This window comes from Canis lupus, chromosome 5 (genome assembly GCF_048164855.1).
Source record: "Canis lupus baileyi chromosome 5, mCanLup2.hap1, whole genome shotgun sequence".
Lineage (NCBI taxonomy): Eukaryota > Metazoa > Chordata > Mammalia > Carnivora > Canidae > Canis > Canis lupus.
The window spans coordinates 5,842,532-5,859,774 of NC_132842.1; the positions used below are offsets into that span (position 1 = coordinate 5,842,532).

Here is a 17,243-nt window from a genome sequence, read left to right on the forward strand (position 1 = left end):
CCATTGTATACATAAACCACATCTTCTTTATCCATGCATCTTTCAGATGCAATGAAACGCCGGGACACCTGCACCCCGATGTTTATAGCAGCAATGTCCACAATAGCCAAACTGTGGGGCAGCCCAGATGGCTCAGTGGTTTAGCGCTGCCTTCAGCCCAGGGCCTGATCCTGGAGACCCGGGATCGAGTCCCACGTCAGGCTCCTGCATGGAGCCTGCTTCTCCCTCTGCCTGTGTCTCTGCCTCTCTCTGTCTGTGTGTCTCTCATGAATAAATAAATAAATAAAATTTTAAAACAAAAACAAACTGTGGAAGGAGCCTCAGTGTCCATCAAGATAGTCTTTGATCTTTCTTTCCAATTCCATTTGACCCACTGGTAGTCCAGGAATACATTGTTTAATTCCCACATATTTGTGAAAACAGGCAGACTGCATCACCATGTAAAAGTCAGTTCCTACCTAATCCCCCAAAACACCACCTCATTATTATACCATAGGAGAGTATTTTCTACTATCTGATAGTTTTATCTAAGTATGAAGCTTCAAAAAGATTTTCCTGAAATCACCAAGGTTTCAATCAAGGTATTTGGCTCAAATGACATTTTTCTTTTATAAAAGATGGGCATACAGAGTGACAGGGTCCAATGGAGTCTTTCACTAAACCTCTGCCTCTGAAATGAAGTCCTATCTCTCTCTCTCATATAGGTAAGTCTATCACTTGACACTGCTCCATAGTTTCAGGTATTTTAGAGTCTAGAAATATTTTAATAGCTGGTATAGATGATTCTCAACATTTATGTGCTTGTGTTTGCTGTTTGGAAGTTATAAAGTAGTATCTCTTCTATTTTTAGAAGAACAGTGCATTTGATATAGGATTTATATCAAGAGATGGTATTAGGAATTCCCCTAGGTTTATGGCACTCTGGATATACCACTGTAGAAGATACCATATGCAGACATTCCTCAAACATTTGTGGACTACTTGTTGTGTGTATGTTTAGAAGAAGGTGAGCCTAGAAAAGGTAGAAATAAAGACAAAAAGGAAGAGTCCCTGTCCTTGAGGGCACAGCATAGAGTCTCTCTGCTTTTCTAACTCTGATGTTACATTCTAGGATTTCTTTGCTGGTACTCTATTTCTTTTTCAACTGTTCCATCTGTAGTTCTACATCCTTCTTTTTAGGTGGTTTCTGCCTTCTCCAGCACCCCAGGCTCTGCTATCACTGCTGCCTGCTCCAGTGCTAATGCTCTCCCCACTTGTTTCCTTCTTTCCCACTTTATGTGGATACCCTTTGGTCTTCCATGTGAAAGCCTGTCTCTATCTCTATTTCTCTTTTCCTTCCTTCCTCCTTTTCTTCTTATTTCCTTTCTTTCAAATCAACAGAGCACCTTTTTCTTCTGCATGAGAGGTTATTTTGTTAGGTCCCTGGTTCTTCTCAACTTTGTTTATTTGTTCATTTGTGAGAAGAACCTATGATACATACCAGAAGATGCAGATTCTGGCCCTGGTTTGTTTCATCAGCCTTTGAGCAAGTCCCAAGGCGTCACTTTTATCTATGACATATAGATGTTCTACTTAGGTTTCTTCTATCTGAAAGATTTCAAAATGCCCCAATTGCCTGAATGTGTTGTGAAACTTAATGAGTGAATGCATAAACATTCTGTTGACAGAACATGTGCAGGGGAAAGAAGCCACATAAACACATTTATTCCCTGATGCCTGCCTTTTAGCAAAAGAATTCCGACTCACCAACTGCTCATATGAGTGTACACATTTACAGAAACTGCCTACGGTGGAAAGAAACCATTGAGAAGTTACTCATTCTAATCATCTTCATTCTAGGAAAAACATTTTGAAGGTTGAAAATCTAGGATTTAGGGTGCTATCGCTACTCAAGGTGAGTTGAGTATTTTTCTTATAGTGAAAAAAGTATGTTAAGATGAACATTTTAATCTAGCCACTTTTTGTGTATGATACCCATTCTTGAAAACTCTTCAAAAGCCAAAAAGATCTTATAAATTTATATTCTACTGACAGGTGACAGGTATTGGCTTAGGATAAGGAGGAATTTCAATCAGGAATTCAGAAATGTAGTTTTTTTATATACCAAGATTTCTTTCACCTTAAACTATTTATCCCCCCCGTCACATTTTTTACCCAAAAAATTTTTTATTTCATCTTGTCAAAACTATGCTCTAACCTGACATGAGGAAAACTATAGTAATTGAATGGATCTATGCTCACTGTTATGTATTTCTTTAAAATTACTTTATATCATAATGAAAATATTTTTTAAATGTCTTAAAACTATACCTAATTATCAAAGTAAGTAACACAAATCCCCACATCACATTAAAGGTACTGACTCAACTTCACTTATAAAAGAGAAACACATTGTGTGTAGCACAGGTGTAGGGCAAGGGATGATGGGAACATGGGAGCATAGGACGCTGCCGGCAAAGAGCCAGCAGGAGAGGACCACATGGGAGATGCTGTAGGTATGCTCTACACACATCCAATCACCTGGATATCAACTTCCATACTCACTTAGTATGCAAGAAGTTTAAGGAACACTTGTACGTGATCTCAAACAGTAACCCAAAACTTGGATGAGCATTTAAAAAGCAAGATTTGTTGTATCAAGAGTTTCTTCCTTTCTTCCTTTTTTTTTTTTTTTTTAGCTTTATGTATTTGAGAGAAAGAGAGCACAAGAGAGGTAAGGGGCACAGGGAGAGGACAAGGGACAAGAAGACTCCCTACTGAGTGTGGAGCCTGACGCATGGCTGGATCCCACAGTCCCGAGATCATGACCTGAGCTGAAGTCAAAGACTAGGTGACTGAGCCACCCAGTCGCCCTTTGCTGTATCAAGGGTTTCTTAAATGCATGGCTGTTTTAATACTTAAAGAAAATGCCTATAAAATGCCATTTATCACTTGGAGAGCTAAAATAAGACAAATGCTACCACCACTGTACACAATGGTTTGTTTAATAGGGAAGAAATTTGGATATGAAATAAAATTTCACACTTTGCAAGCAAAACAATTTAAAGTCATTTATAAAGGGTCTATTTTGAATTACCTACATTTTTTTTTATCAGATGACTAATTCTTTTTACTTTGTAATGTAAAAAAAAGTTGAAATTGTAGATACTGTATAATGAATGAATTTTTGGTCTTTGAAATTGCCACAAATTATGAGTTGGAGCCCATATTCAAAATCTGAAAAGCCTCAAACTTTAGGATGTGAACAGCTGGAGATGAAAGTCATACACATCACTTTCTGCAAGAAAAGCCCGAGCCATAATTGCAGTTATTGTTTGCGTTATGTGCTGTAAATGGTTTCCTGCTTATAAAATGACTTCTAACTTTTAATTCTAGACCCATGGGTGGATATATAAGTGATATATGTAACAGCTTATGCCTGTACAGAACAAATATTAATAGCTCCTAGATATGAGTAGGAGTGTAAACAAGTAGAGTGAATCTTCAGAATTCTAGAATAACACTTTGTTGGATATTTATGTGCTGGGTGCATAATGGTCCTAAAGAATAATGGCATTTTTTCCAACTCAAACTCATGCCCATTGGTGACTCATCAATGGCTGGTTGTTCATTCCCCTTGATGTGAAACAAACTTCCAGAAAGTGGGGTTCATTTCCTCTGTATGTTCTACACCACAATGATTACACCATAGTGTAATTAAAAGAAAGGACAAAACCCACCACTACAGCATCAGCATGAGTCTAACGTGAAGAGAATGTCAAGCTTTCTATCACACTTTGATTACTGTTGTGCTCTCTCTCACTTGGAAGAAAGCTAGAAAACAAACAAAAACAACCAAATAAAAGCAAAATCTTGGCTACACAGTCAGTGTGGAGATTCAGTATGGAGGCTATTGTAAAAAAGATGTCTCCCTTATCAGGAATGTGGTTACTTGTCTGCTACTCTTTAAGCTGCTAACCTAAAGTTTTTTGAGAGATATGGGAGCAAATAGTGTGCATCAAAATAATGCTAATGTGGAGTGCCTGGGTAGCTCAGTGGTTGAGCAACTAACTTTGGCTCAGGTCATGATCCCCGGGTCCTTGGATTGAGTCCCGCCTATGAGTCCCTATTGAGTCCTGCCCCTCTGCCTATATCTCTGCCTCTCTCTGTATCTCTCATGTATAAATAAATAAAATCATTAAAAAAATGCTAATGCAAATGTAATAGAGGAGGCTGGCAAATGAACTAATGAAACTGACAGAAAATTATAAATGCCTAAATTATATATATATATATATTGTTTCTTCTAATGCTGGAAAAGTATGGAAGCTTCACATATTATGAAACATCAAACTCCAGAAAAATTTCAGGAGCTATGTATTATTTAACACTATCCACCCAGCAAACTATGGATTAAATCAGTACCATAAACTCCTTCACTAAAAATGTTTTACTATAGTGTACTGATTATTGTTTTAATGGGTGGGGGGAGCCTGGGTGGCTCAGCTGGTTAAGTGTCTGACTCTTCAGCTCAGGTCTTGATCTTGGTGCTGTGAATTCAAGCCCTGCTTTGGGCTCCACGCTGGGTGGAAAAAGGTTCTAAGAAAAAAAAACAGCATAGAGCTGGCCTTGCACACCTGGCTCAGGTTCTCTCAAATTATGCTATTAACACACACACAAAAAGAAAGTAATGGGAAAGCAATATTTAAAATACCTTCATAACCAACTTTGCTGGAGTGTCCCCCTATATATTACATGTCAACTGAACTTGAGCGAAATAAGGAAAGCCTTTCAGCAAACCTTTATTTATATTCCAATGTTGTAGGACTGTCTGTAAAGATAATGTTTGTTGGTTTAAATAGAACCAGAAATTGTTTCTTTTGTGAAGGTGTTGCCAGAGAGTTGTTTCTTGCTCTGACTGCCCAGATTGCTTGAACGTCTGTGAAACTGATAATAATATGTCCTACTGATAAGCAATAATGGCTTTATTAAATCAAGGAGCTCTCAGGTCAAACCTATGATGAAAAGGAAAGTGTGACCATGACTTTAATTAATGATTTGTCTTAATAGCTGTTTCTCATTTATAGAAATCCGAATAAGTGCATTCTCTACCTGCGATAGGTAATATACATAGCTATAGGTAGCATTTCTGAGATACAATTTTTGCATTCACACAGAAGTGACAGAGTGAGAAAACAAAACAAAACAAAACATGGGCACCCACATGTTAATATCAAAACAATCACTGACTAATCCCATATCCAGTGGATCACATATTCATCGATCTGATCACTCAGTGGTCTGTAAGATTATGAAGCAAGGATTCTTGGGGTAGTTACCTTAGGAAGGCGCTTGAAAGGATTATGAATGGCCTTAATTCCTCAAACTACTTTGTATAATCCTGGATTCCAGTTGAAAGTTTAATATGTTGGGGGCAATTTTGAGTTGTTTTGTCTTGAAAGCCTCTCAAGGATATTTAAAAGAGCCTTCCAGAATAGTTTCATTTGCAGCAAGCCCAAGGGCAAAAAGCATTAAGAGCATTAGGATCATGGATAAAATTCAAAGCTATCAAAGTGGACTGTAAACTATAATACCCTAAAAGAAGTGAAAAGCAAATAATTATTGAAAGATATGGACATTGGTTTAAAGACTAGTTCCAAAAAAAGTAGGTTCTAACTTCAACCCCCCAAAGAGAAGAAACACAGAGATCTACCAACACAAGCTGCTAATTCATCAGATGGGAAATATGTGAAGATGCAGCCAGTCCTATAAAGGAGATAATCCTAATAGATCCCTATCAGAAAGTCTAAACAAATAGACAAACAAAATTTACTTGTTTCAGGCTCTGGTTAGAATGGATTCTGTGAACACTGTGAGGCATTAAAGCAAGATAGATATTAATTTAATAAATATTTATCGAGCACTTGCTGTACATCAGACTCTGAAGATACAAAATGACCTCAAGGAGTTTGCAGCCTTGTAAGAAAGGCAAAATTATAAACCAAATATTTTTACTGGAGTATAGAGGAGGTAGGTATGTGAATAAGTCTCACTAATTTTCTTGATTTCAGTAATGAGAAATGAAAGGCAACATGACATTTTTGGCTTGAGTAAGTGGGTGGACAGAGATGTCACTCACTGAAGAAGAGTATAAGAGAGAAAGGTGACAAGTTCAATTCTGGATAAAGTTCTGGAAGCTGTCTTAAATGGAGGCAAGGAGTTAAAAAAGATGGGGAGTGGGAGATGAGGGCTTGGGCATCACTATAATGAAGGGGATGATTGAAATAATGGAAACATGATTTTTCTTACTGAGCATAAGTTAGCATTTAGGACAGTGATTCTCAGCCTTGGCTGTGCATTGGAACAGACTGGGAAACTTTAAAAGACCTTGATGCCTGGGTCTCATCCCAAGAGATCTGTTTTAACTGCTCTGGGACAGGGTCTGGGCACTGGGATTTGACAAAGATAACCAAGTCATTCTAATATGCAGCTGGAGTTGAGAACTACTTATTTATGGCATGATACAGGAGATGGTACTGGTATTTGGGATGCCAAAGGAGGGACTCTCCAGAAATGAGAATCTGTCAACAGGGTTGGAAATTACAGAAAGGCTTATTATGTAGAGACTAAAATGTTTCTGATACTAATAATGACGGATGAGATCAGCAAGGCCCATTCCAGTAGGATGGCTGAGGTCAGAGCCAGATGCTACAGACTCAGGGTACTCAGATGGAGAAGAAATCAATGCAGTGCAATGAATACTGAATATGATTTCAAGAAATTTGGCTGTGAAGGGATGACAGAGGCCATGGCTGAGAGATAAGCAGGTTGGGGAAGGGCTTTTGTTTTTAATGATTTTTAAAGATTTCATTATTTATCTAGACTGAGGGATGGCACTAAGGGAGGGAGCAGAGAGAAGGGAGAGAGGGAGACAGAGACAAAGCCAGAGACGGAGAAAGAAGAAAAGGAATGGATATTTGATAGACCAGATCCTGGGCTAGATGAGAGCTGTGCAAACACAGATAAAAATCTCACATTTTTGTCCCTTTTCTGGCCTAAGAAATGTCAAGATTTAAATGTTTTCCTTTGCTACCAGTGTTTTCAAAATGCAATTTTAAAGCAAATCCTCAACAAACCTAAATATTTGGAATCAAAAGAGGTTTATGTACCTCTGCCTTATCTCCAACTTAAAAAAAAACTTCAGTTCTAATCATAAGCACAAAACAATTTAATATTATTAAAGGGAGACCAATGACATACTAAATGATAAAAAATATGACCGTTTCTTTTAGACCTGACGAAAGAGTCGAAGTAATTTTAATACTACAGCTTTGCCAAATGCAATTCAAGTAAGTCTCTGATTTTTGAAGCAGAATCATAAATTACATGCTGTACCCGGACAAAATTGCCGTTTTGTGGCATTTGCATCAAACCCATTATCTTGTGTTCTGTTGCCTAGTTACCAGAATTCTGAAGTTTTAACGCATTTTAGATGGATATTTAAATTTCATACAGAATTTCAGCTATGCAGTTTACAGAAAGAGAAACAGTTGGACACATCTGCTTACTTAAATTTCCAAAGAAACTTCTTTGTTTACAAGCCTCAGACTTGCTAAGTTTTGCAAAAGGGTGCATTGATTTTAGATGGAGGGCATTCAAGGTCATGCTTCAAGACACACCAAATTCATACTTGTTTTCTGGTTTTGTTTTTGTTTTAATTATGATCATGCAGAAAAGAAAATCTTTCCTTTGTCTATATATTTAAGGCTTGAAATCGATGATTTAAGTCCTGCTTCATTAGTACAATTCTGTGTATAACACACACATGCATGCATCTTTATAGTACCTTTGACTTACCTGTTCCCAAGTGAACACATGTTGATTGAAATAATACTGAATTTGTTCATTTGCAATGTTAATGCACAGCTGCTCAAAGGAATTTTTTTTGAAATTTTCAAAGCCAAATATATCCAGAATGCCAATGCTCAGTTCATCATCATTCCCACTAGAAAATTAAAAAGGCATTATTTTGAGTTCTTATTTAGTTTCTTAAGAGGGAAAGTAAGGCAGGGTATCTTAGAGTTTTACTTTTGTGATTTAGCTAAGAAAATACTGCCAAGACACAGAGTGAAAAATCTCTTCATAGAATATAAAATTAAAGTAGGTAACATTAATTTTAATATGTAAAAGATACATATTTGGTATTATGGAAATAGCTCCTATACTTTTTCCTGTGGGTTCATGGGTTCTAGATCGCAGCCCTAACTCACTCATGAATCACAGGGAAAACCTGGCCAGCCTTTCAGACATGGCAAAAATATGTTCAATAAACACTATAGCAGAGAAGCATAACTTCTGTGTAAGATTATCTTTATTTAGTCTTTCACTATAGGATAATTAAAACATCTTGCTAAAAATATTTTACCTCTTTTAAAGAATTGTTATTTACTTTTGAGTTATTCATTCATAGTTATTTAATATAGAATAAATGGTAACCTGGAGAAAGATATAAATACATTTGAATTTATTTTGTAGTAAAGTACTTTAAAATGCAAATAAATACTATTTTATTATTTTTTAAAAAAATATTTTAGTTTTAAATAAAGTCCCAGGACTTTAAAAATTTTGTAGCTATCTGGCCCAATAAAGTGCTAGTAGGAAATAAAGCAGAGAACTTTAGCAATTAAATAATAAGAATTAAAAACAACTTCAGAGGGACTCATACATAAATCAGTAAATTGGAAAACAGATTTATATCATCTGACATTTGGGAAAAAAATGTTTCCATAAGAATGTTTACCTTGGTGATGTGCCATGCTTCAACAAGCTGTTAATACGATTGACTATCCAACTAAAGAGACGCCCATATAAAGTTTTAGCCATAGCATCTCGGACATCGGTGGCTTTTTCTACGGTATTGGGTCGTATAATTGTTTCTCCTCTAGTGACCACACAGTGGGAGGTAAGAGCTTCTTGTAGCTCATCTGCCTGAATGCAAAGCAGAGAAGCAGCTAAAAAAAAAGAAAAGTAAAATAAACAGATGTGTTGTTAGAAAAAGTTCTGGCAATGAAGTAACTTCCCATTGAATGAAAGCATCTTAGTTTACCTTCTTCAAATGACTTGAAATAAATATGTGAAGAATTTATAATGTAAATTATAAATAGCCAGTAGTAGTCCTGGCTCCAATCATTTTTCTCTATTTGACTGGTCAAATGTAGGCTGCTGTATAATATAATAATATAGCACAACCCAAACTAAACTGGCTGACAGGGGGAATACATTTGTACAAGCCAGTGGTTGTTTATGTAACGCCAAACACAATTCCACTGAATTATGTTAAATAATTTAAAAGCATGATGAATAAATTTGGGATAATTTGGACACCATTATTATATACACATTTTCAAAATGTAGAATTTTTTAAAAGATTTTATTTATTTATTCATGAGAGACACACAGAGAGAGGCAGAGACACAGGCAGAGGGAGAAGCAGGCTCCTTCTGGGGAGCTTGATGCAGGACTCCATCCCGGACCCCAGGATCACAACCTGAGCCAAAGGCAAACACTCAACCACTGGGCCACCCAGGTGCCCCACAAAATGTAGAAATTAATTGGAAGTTTACTTAGACTTCAGGGGTACACCCAAACAAAAGTATTTTATGTAACTTCTGCAATATTGAATCAAAAAAGCACAAACCTTATGTTGACATTCATATATATATTTTTAGCACACTACTTCTCAGTTATGTATTTCAATGATTAAATTTTGTTACAATGTGATGCCTGGAACATATATTCATATTTAATGATAATTAAATATCACAGGAATTTTAAATGAATAATACTGAAATTCAGTGAATAAAAATATTCATTTTTTAATACAATAAATATCTTTAATGCAAACTTACATGATAGACTATTTTTTAAAATCAGTTGTTCTCCTTTCAAATTACTTTCAACATTCTGAATTTACCTTTAGCATTTGGGACAAGCTATTTCTTGACTATGTGACTAAAATCATTGAACATTACTAGAACTTTTTTCAGATTGCAGAAGTAAAGAAGCTCACTGCAGAAATCTTACTTTGAGGTTAACATTCTGCATTCCTTTCCTTTTAGGGATGTTTATTGCCACTATTCTGCATATGTATTTTATCTTAATATAATATCTTAAGAATTTCTCATTTTGTTAAATATTGCTTATAAACAATTTTAATTTGCTATATAAAATTCTGCTATATATCATATGAATAATTTTTACATTGTTGGATGATTAGGGTGTTTCCATATGTTCATAATTATAAAGAATGCTGGGATAAATATTTGGGGCATGAAACTGTTCCTGTTTTGTATTATTGTCTTAGCATAAATTGCCTAAGTTCAGCAACTGGGTCAGAGTATATAAACATATTTAAGCCTTTTGATGTACACTATTTAGCTGCTCTTTGAAAACTCTGAACCAATTATATTATCATCAGTCAAGTAAAAACCAGTAATTTCAATGCAATTTCATGGACACCACAGATTACTTTTGAAAATGGCCAATTTGATAGGAAAAAAAAGTCTGTTTTTCAATTTGTTTTTAACTGACTCTTAGTGAAGCTAAATACTTTTCTTCTTTACACATTTTTATTAGTAATTTGTGGTTTTATTTTATAAACTGCCTTTTGTCATTGATATATTTAATTTTCCTAATCAATTTAGAAGAGCTCTTTATAAGTCACACATATTGCTTATGTATATGTTGCAAATATTTTCTCTCACTTCTCACTTGTATTACAATTTCATTTATTTTTCTTGTATTAGTATGAAAGGATTTGAAGTTTTATGTGGCCAAATATGCATTTAAAAATCCTTTCTGCTTTTGATTTTTTGCACATAAAATTCTTCAAGTCTTTTCTCATCTCAGGATTAGCACTTTTTATGGTGTTTTTGCATTTAAATTGTTATAGGCTTGGAATTTATTTTGGTATATGGTGTATGACAAGAATTTGAAATCCCCCTCCCCCACTCAAATGGCTAGCTAGTTCACAGTCTCTACAACACTGACTCCCTATGGACTTGTAATGCCATTTCTGGATAGTGTCTCCCATTGATTAATATGCCTATTTCTACTCCTACGTTGTTTATTTATTGACATATATTTACTGAGTGTTTACAACATGCCAAGCATTAAAATTACTTGGGAATATAATGCTAAGTATAATACCTTGTAAGACAAACTTAATTTTGATCATCTTTATCCAGAAGGAATGGGAAGCTAATTAAGAAATTTAAGTGGGAAGATAAAAGGAGAGGGAGAGAGTAACAAGCAGGGGGAGAGGGAAATTCAGAGAACCCACTGGTACATGTGTAAGTGGTTTCTGAATGAACTGTGGAGAATGGCCTGGAAAAGTTCAAGAATTGATACAGAATGAACAATGGGGAGGTCTCTTAGCTCAATAAGTGATATTGTCTTTAGTGAGAATGATGATGATGGAGATAAAGAGAAGTGATCAGATTCAAGAGATATTTATAAGATTGAATAGATAGAACTGGTGCCTGATTTAAACAATGCACCTGCAAAACCATCTCAAAACATGGCCTTGGTGTGGAGATAATTCCTTGCAACTTTAATTATAAACCATTTTAAGTAAGTTAGCAAAATTTCTATTTTCCATGAATGGCTATTCCAGAAAGTGCTTTATTGAATTATAATGACATTCATATTAATACTAACCTTCTGTGACCCATATGATTGCCTCCTTCTATACAGAAATAGGTTCTCAATTATCAAAGTCATTTCTTAGTTTGGTAGTATACACTCATATCTACAACATATCTCTGTTGTAAATCATTCTATTCATGGCTGATAACTCTTCCAGTTATGACAATGGTGAGATCTGAATCTATCATTGTAGTTTTCTGTTTTTGTTTTTCCTTCCATTTCTGATAACTGAGGATTGCTGGGAGCTATAGATCAGCCTGGAGCTACTGGCTCAAGGTCGCCAAAAAATACTAGATGTGCTGAACAAAGTTCAGTCTGGGATCTATGCTGATCTATCTATGCCCAGTTCATCATGGGTTGGAGGGATCTCTATGGCTCAGAAAATAAATAAATAAATACATACATAAATAAAATCAATCTAATACCTTCTGTGCCAATAACTAACTTTAAATATGAAAAATCAGAATATGTTCCCAGGTCCATGCCAATCATTACATGACAACCTCAGTCCTTTTACCAAACTGGTTCCAGAGACACAGTGGGATAGAGATGATAGGGCTCCGGGGACAGGTCCAGACTGGGACGGTTGGTATCTAGTCCTCTGAAATTACCCTAAAACATCTCATTCTGATCCTGATTAAGTATAAATCAGAAAAATATATAAATTTGTATCATGATTCCTTAGGTTATGAATGAAACTTATAACAAATCTGGAATTATGGGGGTTTATGTTTATATCAAAAAATTTTTTAAATTGGGCACCTCCTATATAAAAAAAAAGCTATGCCATCAGAAGCTAAGTGGAAAATCTTAAGTTATTATAATAATTCATCAAACTCTGCTAGTTAGAGAAAAAAAGCTGATCTGAAGCAAATCCCATGATGCACTCTTCTTATATAGAAAATGATCATAAAATCAGGATGAATGAGTATAAAATCCATCCAGTATGAAAATAAATATACAAGTCTTTATTACTTACAAAATTATAGAGATGCTAAGTTTATAAAATAATAATTTTAACTGTTTTCAGATCAGTTTACTAAATTTTAATGGAATATTCTGTGTTTTTACACTGAAATGTAAATAGCTCCTAAAATAGTCATGAAAGCCTGTCTTTAGAAAGGCTTTCTGCAGTAATCAGTTAATTTGTAGGCATGATGATCTGTTTTAAATATTGGACTTCATAAACTTCATTTTACACAAATTGAATTAGAGTTTTCATTTTTAGGATTCCAGAAAAGTACAATTGCTTGAAATTATCCTTATAAGACACTTACAGTATTTCATTAGACACTTTTCAAGAGTTCAATTTTGAAGAGAAGATAATAATACTCACAGTTCTCCAGAGCTGCATGACTGGAAATGTGGCTCTTGTCAATCTGGTGTTCAGTTGCTACAGAAGAAAATTCAATGTTGCCGACATTCAAGATTGCAGCCAGTATACTGTATATACTTCCAAGTTGCTGAAACACACCATAAAAATGTTAGCATCACCCTTTCCTGGAGTGACTATGGCCGGAGACAGAGTGGGGAAGAATCCCAAGGCTCCAGCATAAGAAGTCATCCCACAGATGATATGTCAGACTAAGAGACCCAAGTAGGCTCAGTCTCATTAGTTATTTTAATATGAGAGGTGAGCATGGTGCCTGTTACCCAGTGAGTGCTGAAAAAAAATACTTTGCGAATGCAAATATGTATAAAAAATAGAAGGAGGAGTTCTCCTAGGAGGAAGTAGAAATATCTAATTTGTTAGGCCACAGATAAATCTATCTATGTAAAACTTAACTTCAGAACTTAACATGGTCACTCCAGATGTTCATTTTTCTTGAAGCCATCTTAAAAGTGTGTTATATATGAGGAGAAAGGAGAGTTAAGAAAGAAAAATCCAAAGACCCCAGCACTAAAATCAAAGGATATGTGTGGTTTCAGTACAGGCATGAGAACTTTGGACTACAGCTTAGAGTTTAGAGTAGTAAATCCCTTTTATTTTAATATTTTATTTTATTTTATTTTAATTTTTTAGTAAAACCCTTTTAAATAAGGTACATGAAAAATACATTCAAAACCACACACATACATATCACTGTTCTTGGATGCATTTCACCAAGGAGTATGGTAATTCTACATGTCATTCCAACTACATTCAACTTGCAGTAAGATACAGGAAAGAGACAAAATCCTTTATTGTTTACTTATGTTGCGGCCTTTATTCTAGCGCAGCTCCTACTCTTATCAGAAATGATTATTCCAATCACTCAACATTCCAAGTCATGATAAAAACTGGATATGAAAAAAAAACAAATCAACAACAAAAACTGGATATGAAAAAGAATCTTCAGGGATATTTATTCATTCATATGTAACATATAAATATATATTAAATGAACATATACACAATAAAATATTTACTGAATGAATATTATGATGTATCTGTACCTATCTATATATTCACTTATCTGATGCACATATATTTTATGCCAGGCACTGCTCTAGTCACAGGGAATTCAGGAGAGGCAGGACTACGATATTTGTTTCCTTAGGGTGTTCAGGCAGCTGAGAAGGCAGACATTAAGAAAAGAAACAAATAGACAAGCATGACATTTTCAGTAACAAAATGGGCCATGCAAGAAATAAAATGTACAGGAGGGAGAGTGACTGGGAAGGGCAGGGAGGGTCTTTTTAGTCAGGGAGGTTAGGGAAGGCTGCCCTCTGGGAGGCAGAGGTCTGGATCACAAGGAGATCGGCCAGGAAAAGAATGAGAATCAGACTATTTCAGGCAGACGACCAGCAAGGGCGAGGACCTGCCTTGAGGGAAGAAAGTCAGAGCGAGGCTGGAGGACATTGAGTAAGGGGCAGGGATCGTGTGATAGGAGCCAGGGAGGTGAGCATGGGCAAGATCGGCCAGGCCTCCTGGGCCTCCATAAAGAGTTTGGGTTTCATTTGACTTGTCATGGGAAGCCACTAGAAATTTCAAAGCTGGTAGTTGTGATATTTTAAACTGATGAGTCTGCCTACAATGTGGAAATGAACCAATTGGGGACAGATGGAAAAGTAGAATCACAGGAAGCTATTGTGGGATTCTAGTGAGAAATGGTGGCTTGGATTAGGACAGTAAGCAGTAGAGATGGAAAGTGGTAGACTGATTGGGGTACATCTTGGAAGCAAAACAATAAATATGCCGATGGGGTGGATGTGAATCATTTTTCTATGAAAATTCTCCTGGTGAGGAATGTCCATTTGTAATATGTATAACTCGAAAGGAGCAACCAGCATGAGCTTTAATGGCACATGGAGAAATAAAAACAGCATCTGACATCCTGCAGATTTTTCTTGAGGAAGCTACAGGCCTTATGGATAGTCTACACCAGGAATACCCCATAAATAGATTGTTGAAAACTATGTTCCTTCAAAACTTTGTGTGTTTGTCAATCACAGACTGGAAAGTTCAGATATGTAAGTTCCAAAGTCATACTTTAGCAGGATTTAGAGATGCATTATAGAGAATAACAGGCTGAATCCATCAACATTTAATTCTTATTCAATTGTTTAGAATGACTGTATAATTTTTCTAGACTGGGGCTCTCCTTGATATCCTAGAATCACAATGCTCTTTTGGATTAAAGTTGGAGGCTCAGAAGACAGCAGCAAATGAGGGCCCTGGCTCAGTTTGGCTTGGGATCTAGGCTGATGGGGCTCAAAGGGGCCTGACCTCAGGTAGAGTTATGACCTTGACCAAGCACTTGGGTTATTCATGCTACAAAGACTAATCATCTCAAATGCTGATTACCCCAAGGAGTACAAAACAATTTTTGTTTGATGGTTAACAATAATGAGTGCAAGGACATTTTTTCATTTTATGTATAAAACTACCAAGGCATAAAGCAATCTACCAAGTTTCCATAATTGAATGAACTGAGATTTGAATCCTGATTGCCAGCCCACTGAATGTGCTATATCTTCCCAGGAAGAAGAGTTGGTGAGTGACTTGCAGGAAAAGTGTACTGCAAGTGCTCTTCAGAGTCTGGAAAACATTCACAATTCCCTCTACATACTCCACCTCTTGCTATATAGCTTTGTCTGTACTTGAGGAGGTTGGATTGCTGCTACTTTTACAGTATCTTCAAGGACAAACACAGTTGTGGTTTGTTGGAGAGTCAGACCTTCATTGTTCTGATGTATCAGCCTCCAATCTACTCTACAGCTGCTCTGGACATTTCTGCTTTGCTTCTGTTCTTGTACACTAGGCTGATCTGCTAGGTGGACAGCAACTCAAAACTACATGTGTAGGGTGAGGTCACTCTTCTCTACACTGAGTTAATCTGCCTAAGGCAAAGCAATTCTGTTAGAAGTACTCTTCCTCTCCTAGAAGTTTATTGTACTACACCTCTTACAATCAATCATCCACCCATCCATCCATTCATTCAACTGTCATCTGTTGACTATTAAGCACTATGTGAGATATTAGGTAAATACCAATAAATAATAATTTCTGCTCTCAACCGATTTAAATACTCATAAAACCAAAGGATATGGATCATTTCCTATACTGAATTTCTATATGGATCATTTCTATATATTTCTACTTCCTGTATTTTATTTTATTTTTTAAAAATTCAAGTTACTAAACTTAAATTTTTAAAAGATTTTATTTATTTATTCATGAGAGACACAGAGAAAGAGGCAGAGACATAGACAGAGGGAGAAGCAGGTTCCTCTCAGGGAGCCTGATGTGGGACTCAATCCCCAGATGGGATCACACCCTAAGCCGAAGGCAGACGCTCAACTGCTGAGCCACCCAGGTGTCGCTCTACTTCCTCTTTTTATTATAGTTTTTTTTTTTTTTTTAATTAACAAGCTTTATTTTAGAGTAGCTTTAGGTTCACAACACAACTGAGTGGCTAGTGCAGAGTTCCTATGTCGCTCCTGTCCTCCCCACTCCACACACACACCTTCCCCCATGATCAACATCCTGCATTAGAGTGATACATGTTATAATCAATGAACCTACACTGACACAGCATTATCACCCAAAGTCCATCATTTATATCAGAGTTCACTCTTGGTGGTGTACATTCTTGGGATTTTTACAAATGTATAATGACACATACCTACCATCATAGTATCATACAGAGTATTTCCATTGGCCTAAAAATCCTTTGTGCTCTGCCTAGTTATCTATCTCTCTTTCTCACAACCTCTAACCACCACTGATCTTTTACTATTTCCATAGTTTTGCCTTTTCCAGAATGTCATATAGTTGGAATCCTACAGTATATGGCTCTTTCAGATTGGCTTCTTTCATCAGTAAAGTGCATTTAAGGTTCCACCATGTCTTTTCATGGCTTGACAACTTATTTCTTTTTAGCGCTGAATAATATCCCCTTGCTGGGATATACCACAGTTTATTTATCCACTTGCCCACTGAACTTGACATCTCAGTTACTTCAAGTTTGGCAATTATGAATAAGACTTCTGCAAACATTCGTGCACAGGTTTTTGTGTGGACATAAGTTTTCAATTCTTTTAGGTACATACCAAGAACCCTGATTGCTGGATCA

The 17,243-nt window shown here is 36.1% G+C and overlaps 1 protein-coding gene across 5 annotated transcripts in view; it reads right to left on the bottom strand.

The window, feature by feature from the left end:
• Nucleotides 1–17,243, bottom strand: part of MYO3A (myosin IIIA) — a 245,594-nt gene that overhangs the window by 75,709 nt on the left and 152,642 nt on the right. For all 5 annotated transcript variants that reach the window (XR_012030791.1, XM_072825306.1, XM_072825307.1 and 2 more), the window contains 3 exons: nucleotides 13,022–13,148; nucleotides 8,780–8,990; nucleotides 7,837–7,984 (listed from right to left, as the gene is read on the bottom strand). Coding sequence is in view for 4 of the 5 variants with exons in the window: in XM_072825306.1 (XP_072681407.1) it covers nucleotides 7,837–7,984; nucleotides 8,780–8,990; nucleotides 13,022–13,148 (486 nt within the window). In the remaining variant the exon portion in view is untranslated. The remainder of the gene's footprint in view (nucleotides 1–7,836; nucleotides 7,985–8,779; nucleotides 8,991–13,021; nucleotides 13,149–17,243) is intronic.